At 41.7% G+C, this 15,852-nt stretch overlaps 1 protein-coding gene across 1 annotated transcript in view; it reads left to right on the top strand.

Moving 5' to 3' along the window:
* DLG2 (discs large MAGUK scaffold protein 2) overlaps positions 1–15,852 on the top strand; it is a gene marked incomplete at both ends in the record, with an annotated part of 1,167,883 nt that overhangs the window by 848,787 nt on the left and 303,244 nt on the right. Inside the window, one exon of the mRNA XM_081327813.1 lies at positions 3,269–3,319. Within this exon, the coding sequence (XP_081183939.1) occupies positions 3,269–3,319 (51 nt within the window). The remainder of the gene's footprint in view (positions 1–3,268; positions 3,320–15,852) is intronic.

Here is a 15,852-nt window from a genome sequence, read left to right as displayed (position 1 = left end):
GCGCAGCAGGTTTTAATACTGTTCTTTTGTTCACTCTCCCCAAAATATGCATCTGAGCATTCCTAAGAATCTTATTTTTCCTTTGCCTGTCCCAACTTCTTTGATTCCATCTCCTAACCACTGAGGAAAAATCAAAGATATAAATACAGATTAGGTGAAACCTGGCTCAAAACGAGTAACTGTGAGAGGGACCTTGGAGTCCTAGTAGTGGACAATCACTTAACTATGAGCCAGCAATGTGCAGCAGCGGCCAAGAAAGCTAATACAATCCTGGGTTGCATAAACAGAGGCATAGAATCAAGTTCATGCAAAGTATTAGTACCGCTTTATAAAACCCTAGTAACACCACACCTGAAATACTGCAACCAATTTTGGTCACCATACTACAAAAAAGATGTTGAGATCTTGGAAAAAGATCAGAGAAGAGCAACTAAGATGATCAAAGGCTTGGAGACTAAAACGTATGAAGAATGGCTGCAGGACTTGGGTTTGGCTAATCTCAAGAAAAGAAGAAATAGGGGTGACATGATAGCAGTGTCCCAGTATTTGAGGGGCTGCCACAAAGAAGAGGGCGTCAAATTATTCTCCAAAGCACCAGAGGGAAGGACAAGAAACAGTGGTTGGAAGCTGATCAAAGAGAGAAGCAACCTGGAATTACGGAGAAACTTCCTGAGAGTGAGGACAATTAGCCAGTGGAACAGCTGGCCTTCAGAAATCGTGGGCGCTCCATCACTGGAGGTTTTTAAGAAGAGACTGGACAGTCACTTGTCTGAGCAGGGGGCTGGACTAGAAGACCTCCAAGGTCCCTTCCATCTCTATTCTGTTCTGTTCCGTTCCGTTCTGTTCCGTTCCATTCCATTCCATTCCATTCTATTCTATTCATCTCCTGTTCACCACTGTATCTTATGGTAACTCAGAAGCAAATTTATAAATAGTCACCACATGCCATTGGAAAAAATGATCCCATAGAATAGCTTACTTTGAAAATGTCTTTTCTGTTTGTTTTTTTGTTCCTCCATTTTCTTGCGTTAAGAATACTGCGCGGGCAATCCATGGGTTATATAAGCCCTCATTTTCATAATTCTGGCATTATGCAAGGGGTCAGAACGATGCTGACCGCTCTTTTTGTGCAACTCTTGAGGACTGCTTATTAACACAAAGGAAAGCTGGCAGTATTGACGAAGCAAAAAAGAAAAAAAAACTCAATGAAGAGAGCTTGCAAGATAGAAGAGGACACTAAATACGTTATCTGAAGCTTGTATTAGAATATAATTATAGCAATTTACGTTAAGGTATTACGGACAATGGTACAGAGTCTTAGGTATGGACGGGATTATTGAGCTTTTAAACATGGAGAGAAGCCTCTTTCACCTGCTGCATTGTAGAAGCTTTATTCACTATCTAAGCTGGTCCCAGATCTCTCCGAACTGTTCTAATCCATTCCAAAATGAGTCTTTTTCACTAGATCTTTGAAACCATAGTCAAGTCCCAAAATGCAGATTAAAATGTAAATAATTGAACAACAACTAAACAGGGATAAGGCATTCAATGAAACTTCAAAAGGATTAAATGTTACTTGTGTAGAACTTGGTAAAATAAAAAAAAAAATGGAATTTGCCCAGAGACATTTATTGTTAGGTAAAAGGTAAAATAAGGGACGCGGTGGCTCAGTGGGTTAGGACGCTGAGCTTGTTGATCAGAAGGTCGGCAGTTTGGCGGGTCAAATCCCGAGTGCCGTGTAACAGAGTGAGCGCCTGTTATTCGTCCCAGCTTCTGCCAACCTAGCAATTCGAAAGCACGTAAAAATGCAAGTAGAAAAATAGGGACCACTACGGTGGGAAGGTAAGAGCGTTCCGTGCGCCTTTGGTGTCTAGTCATGCCAGCCACATGACCACGGAGATGTCCTCGGACAAGCGCTGGCTCTTCGGCTTTGAAACGGAGATGAGCACCGGCCCCTAGAGTTGGAAACGACTAGCACGCATGTGCAGGGGAACCTTTACCTTTACCTTTAAAAGGTAAAATAGTCCCCCCCCCACTTTTTGGGGTTAGGTAAGAAAGGTATCACCTTGCAAAAAAAATTATGCAGTTGCAAAGAATCAAGGCTGGCTTGATAACAGATAATGAATCAATCAATCAATCAATTAAAAAAGGTAAAGTCTTTTTCAGTCAAGCTCAGTTATTAGTGACTTCATGTATTACGACCACAGAATTTTTTATTTTTAAAAAAAAATTCTTTAGCCTATAGCAGGGGTCTTCAAACTTGGCCTTTTTACGACTTGTAGACTTCTACTCCCAGAATTCCTCAGCCAGGCATGCTGGCTGAGGAATTCTGGGAGTTCAAGTCCACAAGTCATGAAGGGGCCTTAGTTCCTCCATGCTGGCTGAGGAATTCTGGGAGTTGAAGTCCACAAGTCATGAAGGGGCCTTAGTTCCTCCATGCTGGCTGAGGAATTCTGGGAGTTGAAGTCCACAAGTCATGAAGGGGCCTTAGTTCCCCAATGCTGGCTGTGGAATTGTGGGAGTTGAAGTCCACAGGTCATAAAAGGGCCACAGGCCTATAGCCCTGTGACTTCCTGTTAGTCCCACATCCAAACCCGCTAGAAATTATTAGGAGAAGGGATTTAAAATAAAGGTAGTCCTTGACTTATGACCACAAGTGAGCCCAAGATTTCTGTTGCTAAGTGAGACAGTTGTTCAGGGAATTTTGCCCCACTTTATGAACTTTCTTGCTGCAGTTGTTAAGTGAATCACTGCAGCTGTTAACTTAGTATTACTTGGTTGTTAAAAGGAAGTGGGGGCTTCTCCATTTTGCTTGTCAGAAGGTCAGAAAAGGGGATCACGTGACCCTGGGACTCTGCAACCGTCACAAATATGAGTCAGTTGCAAAGCGTCTGAATTTTAATCACATGACCGGGGGTGTGTGCTACAATGGTCGTGAAAAACGGGGTGTGAAAAACGGTCAGAAGTCACTATCTTCCGTGCCGTTGTAACTTCAAACGGTCTCTAAATGAAAGGTTGCTAAATCGAGGACTATTGTCCCGGTGTTTGACAGATGAGTTCTCATGGAGAGAGTTTTCCTGTTAACATAACTGCAAACCAGTTATGGATAAAACATTTCATTGGTTTGAATGAGAAAGTCGCACTGACCTTTTTAAAAAAAAATAAAATAAAATGTAATGCTATGCTTAATCACATTTGAAAGAACATTAACCCTCCGGAAAACATGTTTCCCACAGGTATTAATAGATTTTCTTTATATCATTTTTAGGTCAACGGTACCGAGATTGAATATGAATTTGAAGAAATTACACTGGAAAGGGTAAGTTAATTATGGTTCACCCTGGAGAGACATTGTCAGAAATACAAATAAAACAGCATGTTGGAAGGCACCCTTTATTACTACCATTTGAGGGGAAGTTACATTATTTAGAGGTGACAAAAGCCTACCAGTGAGGATTTATTACGGGTTCGAAGTCTCAAAACTACATGGTGAATTGCAAGGCAGCTTTTCCTTTAAACAGATACTTGCCCTTTTATTTTAAAATGATGACATTGTTAACTATGGTGGTTAAAAATTTATCAGCTGTTCTTTGTAGTTCACGGCAATATTTCTGAATTTTGTTTTATTTTAACTAAAGGTCCATTCATAGGGAGGCATATACAGGTAGTGCTGGACTTAAGACGGTAATGGAGTCTGCCCATCATTGCCATAAATCATAAGGGTTGTAATATGGGTCGCCCACATGACCGACTTGATTTTGTGATCTTTTTGGCAGCAGTCGTTAAACAAATACCATGGTCATTAAATAAAACAATGGTTCCCTATGGGCCAGTTTGGGCAGAAACCACAAGTAAATGCCAGTTTTCAACAAAAGCATCATTAAACATGGTTATGTGACTGTGGGATGCCGCAAATGGCCATAAATAGGGGACCGGATACCATTAACCAAACATGCAGTCACATGACTAGAGGGGACAGTCTTCAGAACTGGGTTGTAAGTACCCCCAGGGAGATAGGATACCAGTCATAAGTTGAGGACTAGTTGTGTAACATGTATGTAGTGGCTATATTCTCCCATTCTCTTCTTAAGCTGGATACTGAATTCATTCATTTTCTGCATTCACAGGATACAGCGAACCATAAAATAACCAAAGATATTCTCCTCAGTCGATCCACTAAACCACTACATGACTAGCAAAGGCTGAGGCTAATCAAGCTTAGGATATTATTCAGAAACATCTGCAAAACCCGTAACTCACTGGTTAAGCATGTGTGTGAACATCGCCAATAAATTAGTTGTCAAGGTTCTGGCTAAGGGTCCCAATGAAGTAAATACACCAGTATCATTTAGATCTCTAATGCAAAACTTTATTGGGGACAGCATACCGGCACTAAAGAGTTGAAAACCAGCTCTGGCAGTATGACGGGAAACGATTATTAAAAGAGTAAAATTTCCCCTGCTCTCTCTGACAGTTTAGGACACATTGTCTAATTAATCCTCAGGCAGTTGTTATGAGACGAATGTCCACCACAACATCTTTTCGGTGACCTTGGTTCCCATCCGGATAGAATCCACCTGTGCATTCCAAACCTTTCCCTCCCCCTGCTCGCAACCGTAGGCAAGCTAGAAGCAGCATGGCAGTCCTAACGCAAGCAATCCTCATAGGTTGACATTCGTTTTATCCAGTTTCTTCCCCCCAAAAGCAATTGTTTTCTTGGCTGCTCATCTCGAACCAGAGGGCTGATTTGGTGTAGTGGTTTAAAGCATCAGACTAGAAGCCAGGTAACCCTGAGTTCTAGTCCCACCTTAGCGATGATGAAGCCAGCTGTGATCTTGGGCCAATCCCCACGGAGACATTTTCAATTTGCAATGGTGGCAAATATCTGCAGCTTGGCTGTTGTTGTTGGTGGGAGTGGGGGCTTGCGTGGGATGGTTCAGGGTCTGTGCTGTCTCTGGTTGGCTGTGTGGTTGATGTGGATTCTGAGGGGTTCGTAGGCTGGTTGTAGGTCGATGTGTCCAACTCAACATACCCACTCCTGAAGCCCTTATAAGCAGAAGAACACTGACACTGGCTTCCCCTGAACTCCGCTGCAGATGTTACCTAGCCTGGTCACGAAACGTTCAGAAACCAAAACCCAAGCTCGGAGAATGAACCCTCGCCCACATGTTGTCAAGTTGTTGTGGATATTTCAGCCTCTTTGTTGTGCTTTTCTTGTTGGAAGCCGCCCTGAACTTGCTTCCAAAATACCTGGGCTTTGGGGTCTTAGAAGGTTAGAAAACCTTGCAATGACATTCTCTGTTTTTGCATGTCCGTATAAAGTAAAGGTAAAGTTTCCCCCGCACATGCGTGCTAGTCGTTTCCGACTCTAGGGGCCGGTGCTCATCTCCGTTTCAAAGCCAAAGAGCCAGCGCTTGTCCGAGGACGTCTCCGTGGTCATGTGGCCGGCATGACTGGACGCCAAAGGGGCACGGAACGCTGTTACCTTCCCACCGTAGTGGTCCCTATTTTTCTACTTGCATTTTTACGTGCTTTCGAACTGCTAGGTTGGCAGAAGCTGGGACGAGTAACAGGCGCTCACTCTGTTACGCGGCACTCAGGATTCGACCCGCCAAACTGCCGACCTTCCGATCGACAAGCTCAGCGTCCTAACCCACTGAGCCACTGCGTCCCTATAATGTCCGTATAGTAGACAGGTAATCCTCAACTTACGACCACAATTTGGGACCAGAATTTCCTTGTGCTAAGCAAGGTGGTTACGAAGTGGGTCGTGCCCAATTTGACCACCTTTTAGTCGGGGTTATTAAATGGATCGCTGCCGCTGTTAAGGGAATCACGGGACCGTTAGGCGATTCTGGCTTCCCTCATTGACTTTACTTCTCAGAAGCTTGCTTGGGCAGGTCAGAAGAAGCGATCGCATGATCCTGGGATGCTACAACTGGTGTAAATACATGTCAGTTGCCAAGCATCTGAATTTTAACCCCATGACCCTCCGAAAGGTGCTTTTTTTCAGGAGGCCACTAGACTTTCTTGTTTTTCTTTGAAGAGATTTCACTTCTCATCCAAGAAGCCTCTTCAGCACTGACTGGATGGTGAAGGATGGAAGGATTTATACTCCTTGCAGACAGCTGGTCATTTGCATTCTTTTAGAAAGTTGTTGAGGCCACTTGGAGTTTGTCTGGGTCCTCAAGGTCCCCTGAGTGGTGCAGATGGTTGTGGAGCCTTCTTGGCTGCAGGATATTTTCTGCCCTGGGTCCCATCACTGTTGAAGACAGGCACACAGGCTGTTGGGGATGAGTCTGTGTTGTCTGCATCTCACACTGAAGTGCAAATGGTTCTAGTAGTCTGCAAAGTTTTCTGGAAATCCGTTTATACTCCCACCCCATTCAGAGGATGTTCATCTCAAAGCGCATAGCCACATGTGTATAGAGATTCTCAGTCATCCAGGTCATGGCTGTCCCAAAGGTGCTTTTTCAGGAGGCAACTGGACTTTCTTGTTTTCCTTTGAAGATGTTTCACTTCTCATCCAAGAAGCTTCTGCAGCTCTGGCTGGATGGTGAAGGATGGAAAGATTTATACTCCTTGCAGACAGCTGGTCGTTTGCCTTCTTTTAAATCTCCATAGACATTTAATCCCATGACTGTGGGGATGCTGTGACAGAAATGCAAGGACCGGTTCTAAATGACCTTTTTTATTTTTGTTACAATGGTTGGTAAACGAATGATTATAATTCGAGGACCTGTACTTTACATAATCTGAGAATGTGCAAAGTCTCTAAAAGAGAAGCAGTGCCCTGTGTGGGTCTATATTACTAAAAGCATTTATATATCTATATATCTATATCTATATCTATATATCTATATCTATATCTATATCTATATCTATATCTATATCTATATCTATCTATATATCCATATCTATCTATCTATCTATCTATCTATCTATCTATCTATCTATCTATCTACCTACCTATCTATACTGTATATATATATATATATATATATATATATATATATATATATATATATATATATATATATATATATATATATATATATATATATATATATATATATATATATATATATATATATATATATATATATATATATATATATATATATATATATATATATATATATATATATATATATATATGTTAAATGTTTGTTAAGCATTCAGAATACACTTGCTTAGTCCCAGACACGGGACAAATCTTATTTCCTGTTTCAGCCTAACCCAAGGCCATCTACAGGCAGTAGCCACAGCAGTGGCAGCTCATATTTGTGTAAATGTTTTGGCTTGCTAACAAAGAATAAAGGGAGACCAATATGATCATTTCAAACTTATTTGTTTGACTGATGAGAACAAATAAGTTTGAAATGATCATATTGGTCTCCCTTTATTCTTTGTTAGCAAGCCAAAACATTTACATTTATTAGCAATTTGAATAATTTACACAAATAATGAGCTGTCATAAGTTGACTATATCCTGTGGATAAGCCTTGAGTCAGGCCAAAGCAGGAAAGAAAGAGTTAATTAGCAAGGTGCATTCAAAAAGCCTTGACAAATTGTGTGTGTGTGTGTGTGTGTTTTGAAGTTGCCAATACTCACTTGATTATGAACTCCTTAAGAGTGGGTCTAACACAGAATTATATTCCCATCACACTGTAAACGATTAAACAAGATTGACTAGAAGATCATCACAAAGAATAATGGGAAATGGCAGAGGACATTTCTGTCCCTGAGTTATTGGGGCATTTTTAATCATCCCTCTTTAATTAGAGTATCAAAAGGTCATTGAACAGCACACAAGCATCTCAAGATATTATTTTGGAATGCCAGATTGTTTTGAATGGATGCATGCTGTTATTCATTTATTTTGAATGAAGGCCAATATGATTTGTGCGCATCACTGCAGCTTGACCTGGCATAGATAATGGATTAGCCTTTGTGTTAACTTGCAAATGATAGAAAATGAGTGTTTGCTTGCAGCCTTCCATTTCTTAGCAAAACCCACAGCTGAAAAACAACCACAGGAGAAAATATCTCTTGCGTAGTTTGGAGATGTGGTCACTACCAGCTGTGAGTCACTCGCAGTAAAAATTCAATTAGGTTTATTGCCAGAGGAAGGATGGTGAGAATTTTGTTTGTTTCTCTAATGAACCCATATGCGAAATATGCTATAAAGTACATTCATACTGCCATATAACACTGGGGACAACTCTGTGTCTCCTTCTAGAATAGGGGTGACAAACTGCCGGCCCGTGGGCCGGATGCGTCATGTGGAAGCCGCACACACCCCATTACCGGCAATGGCAAAACAGCGCCGATACGTCACGTGACGTCGTGAGATTGACCTGTCTTGTTCTAGAACAGGGGTCTTCAAACTTGGCCCTTTTATGACTTGTGGACTTTGACTCCCAGAATTCCTCAGCCAGGAGGAAGTTATAAAAGGGCCAAGTTTTAAGACCGCTGTTCTAGAAAAACGTTAGGCCTCACATGAAGCCATCTGCAATTCAGGAGTGGCACATTACAAGCAGACACAAAGTGATTTTTCTGCTAATGCTAGGAAATATGGGTTTTTTGGACAGAAGTATATCTGTGGTTCGCCAGCCTGTGCTTTGCAGTTGGAGAGGTTAATTTGTCACTGTAATTCCAAGGTGTCCACCAAAACCATAACCATAATTCGTGACCTATATTGGAGCAAAATGCTGTGCAGCTGCCTAATGAAATCCACACGGATCAATCAACTCCCAAATGCTCAGTCAGAATGTATCACTTCATTACCCTATGGACCAATAACATCTATAGGGAGGGTGATTTATAACAGAATAACAGAGTTGGAAGGGAGCTTGGAGGTCTTCTAGTCCAACCCTCTGCTCAGGCAGGAAACCCTATACCACTTCAGACAAATAAATGGCTGTCCAATCTCGTCTCAAAAACCTCCAGTGTTGGAGCACCCACAACTTCTGAAGGCAAGCCATTCCATTGATTGATTGGTCTCACTGTCAGGAAATTTCTCCTTGGTTCTAGGTTGCTTCTCTCCTTGGTTACTTTCCATCTGTTGCTTCTTGTCCTGCCTTCAGGTGCTTTGGAAAATACGTTGGCCCCCGCTTCTTTCTGACAGCTCTTTGTAGAAGAAGGTTTGGCAGAACTTGTTTTTTTTCTTGCAGTGGCTCAATAGCATAACATTCAACCTTATTGTTGTTCAGTCGCTAAGCTGTGTCTGACTTCAGGACCCCATGGACCACAGCATGCCAGGCCCCCCCTGTCCTCTATTGTCTCCTGGAGTTTGCCCAAATTCATGTTCCTTGCATGTTCCTCTGCTGTCCCCTTCTCCTTTTGCCTTTCGTCTTTCCCAACATAGGGTTTTTTCCCCAAGGAGTCTTCTCTTCTCATTGGGTAGACAAAATATTTGAGCTTCAGCTTCAGTATCTGTCCTTCCAGAGGACAGTAAGGGTTGATTGACTGAGAATAGAATAGAATAGAATAGAATAGAATAGAATAGAATAGAATAGAATAGAATAGAATAGAATAGAATAGAATAGAATAGAATAGAATAGAATAGAATAGAATAGAATAGAATAGAATAGAATATGGAATGGAATGGAATGGAATGGAATGGAATAGACTATGGAATGGAATGGAATGGAATGGAATGGAATGGAATAGAATAGAATAGAATAGAATAGAATAGAATAGAATAGAATAGAATAGAATAGAATAGAATAGAATAGAATAGAATAGAATAGAATAGAATAGAATAGAATAGAATAGAATAGAACAGAACAGAATAGAATAGAATACGGAGTAAGAATAGAATAGAATAGAATAGAATAGAATAGAATAGAATAGAATAGAATAGAATAGAATAGAATAGAATAGAATAGAATAGAATAGAATAGAATAGAATAGAATAGAATACGGAGTAAGAATAGAATAGAATAGAATAGAATAGAATAGAATAGAATAGAATAGAATAGAATAGAATAGAATAGAATAGAATACAATACAATACAATACAATACAATACAATACAATACAATACAATACAATACAATACAATACAATACAATACAATACAATACAATAACAGAGTTGGAAGGGACCTTGTAGGTCATCTAGTCCAACCCCCCACCCAAGCAGGAGGCCCTACACCATTTCTGACAGATGGCAGCCCAAGGCACTCTCAAGAGTCTTTTCCAGCACCACAATTCTTCTGCACTCAGCCTTCTTTATAGTTCAACTCTCACAGCCATGCATTGCTACTGGGGAAATCATAGCTTCCAACCTTCCACCTTCAACCTTTCAACTTTTCAACATTCAATCTAAGACCCAAGAAACATGGCGGCAAAAGGCAGAATACATTTCCCAGTTATACGTACTTGTGGGACATGAGATATGTTTATGTTCATTTCACTCTGGTTTTCGCCAGTTGGGAGAGATAAGATAAATTCAAGCATCCCATCATCTAAACTGCAGTTGTTAAAATCTATAAAAATAGAGAATGGAGTAATTGTCTCCTTCAGTGCCAGATGGTCTAGCATATTGTACATTTAATTGATTGACATCAAACTCTCCTACATAATCTATGCTGAAACCTTATAGGTAGTTGCTCATGAATTAATCTCATTGGAATGAAGATCCAGCAAGAGCCATCAAAATAAAATAAAAGACTGGATGAAAACAATTCTTCTAATTTTTTTCCTCAACAATGGTAGGGGACCAAATCTCACAGAAAGACTTAAAAACATGGCTAATGAATTAATGAATTCCTATATCGACCATCTGGTATTTTGAACTGTGCTGATTTTGAACAGGGATTTTCAGTTCTAAGTATTATTATAGCCAATTTATACAGTTATGGCTAGTAAGTATAGATAGAGTTGCTTTCCATGACTGCGTTTTGATAAAATGATAAAATGACCAGGAACAAAATACAGTTAATTCCATACTAAGTTTTTCCTTCCATTTCTTCTGAACCACTTGACTTACTAAAGTCTATGCCGTGCCTCCGTCGGATCCTAAATCTGCTGAGGAAAATGAGCTGGAAGGGGACCCTATGGAGGCCGAGGGAGAGGTGTCTGTGGCTTCAGAGGAATGTGGGGAAGAGCAGGCTGAGGCAGGCCAGAACCCTTCAGGATTGGGACAGGATGAACAAGAGACACAGAGTTCAGGCGATGAGCAAGGGACACCCCCACCTGATCCTAGAGCACGGAGAGTGGAGAGAAGGAGGGAACAACGCAGGCAGGCCTGACTACTCGGGAGGAGAGCATCCTGCCCCTCTCCACAAGGCACACCTGGAGATTGAGACTTAAGGAGACGCTGTGGGGAGAGGCATTTGTAGGAAACAAACGCTGATTCCTTGGAGTTTTGTGTGTGGTTGCTGATCTCTTGTTCTGTGACTTCTGCTTGGAAACCCAGAAACTCTGACCGTTGGACTGACTGACAACGTTGCTTGGATGTTCAAAGACCTCAGACTGTATTTTGGCTTCTCCTCTGAAACTGCTCAAGCAAGCTTGTATTCCCACAGATTCGTTAGGTGTATGATGTATGTGTCATTCCTTGTTATCTCCGTGGCCTTGAGTAAATTCCTCTTCTAATCAGACTGTATGTGAAACTACTTGCAGCCAGAGGCGGCTGAAGGTGTGTGTATGTGTCTTCCTTTGTTTTAAGGCTTGCCAGAAATGTGGGAGCATTTGGGGAAAATCTGGAGCAATTAAAGGGCAGTTTGAATTGCCAGCTGACTGCATTGCCTCTGTGCTGTGCCCTGGATCATCACTGTCTACCGAAATGTGTTGAAATTGAAAGTTAAACAATTAAATAGGCACGATCCCATTTATTAAGTTGTGAATGCTCCAACACTGGAAGTCTTTAAGAAGAGACTGGACAGCCATTTGTCTGAAATGGTATAGGGTTTCTTGCCTGAGCAGGGGGTTGGACTAGATGACCTCCAAGGTCCCTTCCAAATAATAATAATAATAATAATAATAATAATAATAATAATAATAATAATAATAATAATAATAATAATAATAATAATAATAATTATTATTATTATTATTATTATTATTATTATTATTCAGAAGACATAATATAGGTAGTCCTTGTCTTACAACAATTCTTTTAATGACTGTTTGAAGTTACAATGGCACTGAAAAAAGTGACTTATGACCATCTTTCACATTTAACGACTCTTGCACCATCCCCGTAGTCACATGATCACAATTTGGACACTATCAACCAGCATCTATTTATGATGTTTGCTGTGTCCCGGGGTCATGTGATCCCTTTCTGACAAGCACATCTAATGGGGAAGCCAGAGTCACTTATCAACCGTGTTACTAACTTAACAACTGCAATAATTCACTTAACAGTTGTGGCGAGAAAGATCGTACAATGGGGCAAAAATCACGTAACTAATGTCTCACTTAGCAACAGAAATTTTGGGCTCGGTTGTGGTCATAAGTGAAGGACTACCTGTACACATCTAATTAATAATGATTCATCAGTTATGGATTTGAAGAATTGCCATGACTAAAATGGCATGTTGTTGATCTACCACAGGGGTCTTCAAACTTGGCCCTTTTATGACTTGTGGACTTCAACTCCCAGAATTCCTCAGCCAGTGGGCCTGGCTGAGGAATTATGGGAGTTGAAGTCCACAAGTCATAAAAGGGCCAAGTTTGAAGACCCCTGATCTACCACCTCTGTGGAAAAGAAGCAGTGTTAAAAAGTTGTTACAGGTAGTTTTCAACTTACTGCCACAAATGAGCCCCAAATTTATGTTCTTAAATTAAACATTTGTTTATTCAGTCTTGCCCTGTTTTATGACCTTTCTTGCAGCAGTTGTTGAGCGAATCACTGCAGCTGATAAGTTAAGTAAGCCGGTTGTGAAGCGAATCTGGCTTCCCCATCGGCTTTGCTTGCCAGGAGGCCGCAAAAGGGGATCCCGTGACCTCGGGACACAGCAACGGTCGTAAGTATGAACCGGCTGCCAAGTATCTGAATTTTGATCACACGATCATGGGGATAGCGCAAAGGTGTGACTGAAAAATGGACATACGTCACATCGGTGTCGTTGAAAGTTGAAATGGTCACTAAGTGAACTGCTGTAAGTCAAGGACTACTTCAGTGAAAAGTCCATAAGAGCTTCAGGTTTCTAAAACACTGGACAGACTGATTTGGCTTGAGAGGTACTTGGTGCTCTCTGAGCTTGGTTGTTACCTTGCAGACATTTCATTACCCAACCAGGTAATCTCATCAGTGCACTGATGATGTTATCTAGTTTGGGTAATGAAATGTCTGCAAGGAAACAACTGAGCTCAGAGAGCTAGCGCCAAGGACCTCTCATTTCAACCCTGAGCTACAAAAAGTTTCCTCTATCAATGCTGGCTTCCTTGAAGCAAATACTGCAGCTGGTCGGCATACTGTATAGCCCCACAATTTATTTATTTTTTATTTTATTTTATTTTAATCCCATTTATATCCCGCCCTTCTCCGAAGACTCAGGGCGGCTTACAAGCTTAGCAGTAGCCTTCATTCTATGTATATGCCTGCTTATTAGGGCTTTCACACACACACACCCCAAGCGGCATTATTACAAAGTCAGCTTAATTGCCCCCAACAATCTGGGTCCTCATTTTACCTACCTCGGAAGGATGGAAGGCTGAGTCAACCTTGAGCCTGGTGGGACTCGAACCTGCACTAATTGCAGGCAGCTGGTGTTACTTAAGGAGGCATTAGCTCACTGCTCCACCAAGGCTCTCTATCTGGGCATGTTCGATTGCTAAAATTTGGTATTGTTGAAAGAAAAGTCTTCATCAGGATCCAGTCCAAGCCGGGAATAAACAACATGGAGACTGCTTTAGAAAGAAGGTTGTAGTTTATTGAAGAGGTGAGCCAGACAGGAAGATGGCTCTGGAGAAAAAACAACTGACCACATGGAGCAGAGAGGTGGGCTTTTATACCTTCTGCGGCTCTTGAGGTTGTTTCCTGTTCCTGGCTTTGTATTTCCTGTGTCATGTACTTTGACCTGAGTCTGAGTGTGCCCTTTTGGTATTGGTGGGTTAATCCTATTATGTCTCCTGTCCTTAAAATTTGGGTGGGAGTATGTAGATTTAATGTAAGGGACGCGGTGGCTCAGTGGGCTAGGACGCTGAGCTTGTCGATCAAATGGTCGGCAGTTTGGTGGGTCGAATCCCGAGGGCCGCGTAACAGAGTGAGCGCCTGTTACTCGTCCCAGCTTCTGCCAACCTAGCAGTTCGAAAGCACGTAAAAATGCAAGTAGAAAAATAGGGACCACTCCGGTGGGAAGGTAACAGCGTTCCGTGCGCCTTTGGCGTCTAGTCATGCCGGCCACATGACCACGGAGACGTCCTTGGACAAGCGCTGGCTCTTCAGCTTTGAAATGGAGATGAGCACCAGCCCCTAGAGTCAGAAATGACTAGCACGCATGTGCGGGGGAACCTTTACCTTTACCTTTATGTAGATTTTAGGGGTCTTTGTCTTCCTAATTTCTTCAGTTTCTAGCTAGAAGACTCAAACCTTTTCGGAAAGAATGATTGAGTTTGCATTTCTAAAAGCTGGCTTCTGCCTAGGCTCTGGGCTGGTTTATGGGGGCTGGTTTTTGCCTTTTTAAAAGATCTTCTCCATTATTCCTTTGGGGAAATATATTCTGCCTTTTTAATATTTCCCAAAATATTTCTTGCTCTGGATTCTTCCCACAGGATCAAAAGGACTAAATTGCAAACGTAACCCTCCTTTTCCTTCAAAATGGATGTCAGTATCTTTGGAAGATAATGCGTGCTTAAAAATTGGGGAAATTAGAGAGTCACAAAGGGGTACACCGTACATTATCTAGGAATGCTGGATAAAGTAGTGTCAGACGATCATATATGAATATATTGAATGAATTGGAGTCAGACAGAGGTAAGGAAGCCTAAGAAAAAGATGCAGGAATGGGCCAAGCCTATTGTTAAGTCCAGGAGTAAGTGTTGTTTGAAAAGAAGGGAAGTCTTGTCTTTGAAATAGATGGGATCTTGAAGTCCATAATGAGAAGAAGACTAGTTCTGCTGGGTCAGGCAAGTCCAGTTTTAGTCTATTCTGATTCTTATAGAAGAGAGTATTTGTAGCTCAGGAACTGTGGGGTCCTTGGTGCTCTCTGAGCCTGGTGGTTTAGAGTTTCTAGGACCATGGGTGACATGACAGCAGTATTCCAAAATGTAAGGGGCTGCCACAAAGAAGAGGGACTCAACCTATTCTCCAAAACACCTGAGGGCAGGACAAGAAGCAATGGCTGGAAACTAATCAAGGAGAGAAGCAACCTAGAACTAAGGATAAATTTCCTAACGTTGAGAACAATTAACTAGTGGAATGGCTTGCCTTCAGAAGTTTTGGGTGCTCCATCACTGGAGGCTTTTAAGAAGAGACGGGACAACCATTGTCTGAAATGGTATAGGGCAGGTGTCTTCAAACTTGGCCCTTTTATGACTTGTGGACTTCAACTCCCAGAATTCCTCAGCCAGGCACATTGGCTGAGGAATTCTGGGAGTGAAGTCCACAAGTCATAAAAGGGCCAAGTTTGAAGACCCCTGGTATAGGGTCTCCTGCTTGGCAGGGTTGGACTAGAACAGGAGTCTCCAACCCCCAGTCCGTGGACTGGTACCAGGCCACAGCATTCCAACAACTGGTCTGCACAAACAAGCAAAGCCCCATCCTTGGGATGCAGGCAGCACACAAATCCACGCACTCTCCGGGCCATGGAAAAACTTTTCTCCACGGAATCGGCCCCTCATGCCCAAAAGAAGACCTTCAATATCCCTTCCAACACTGTTATTCTGTTATGCT

Source organism: Vipera berus (assembly GCF_964194415.1).
Source record: "Vipera berus genome assembly, chromosome: 4".
Taxonomy (NCBI): Eukaryota; Metazoa; Chordata; class Lepidosauria; order Squamata; family Viperidae; genus Vipera; species Vipera berus.
This window is presented reverse-complemented; position numbering and strand designations above follow the sequence as displayed.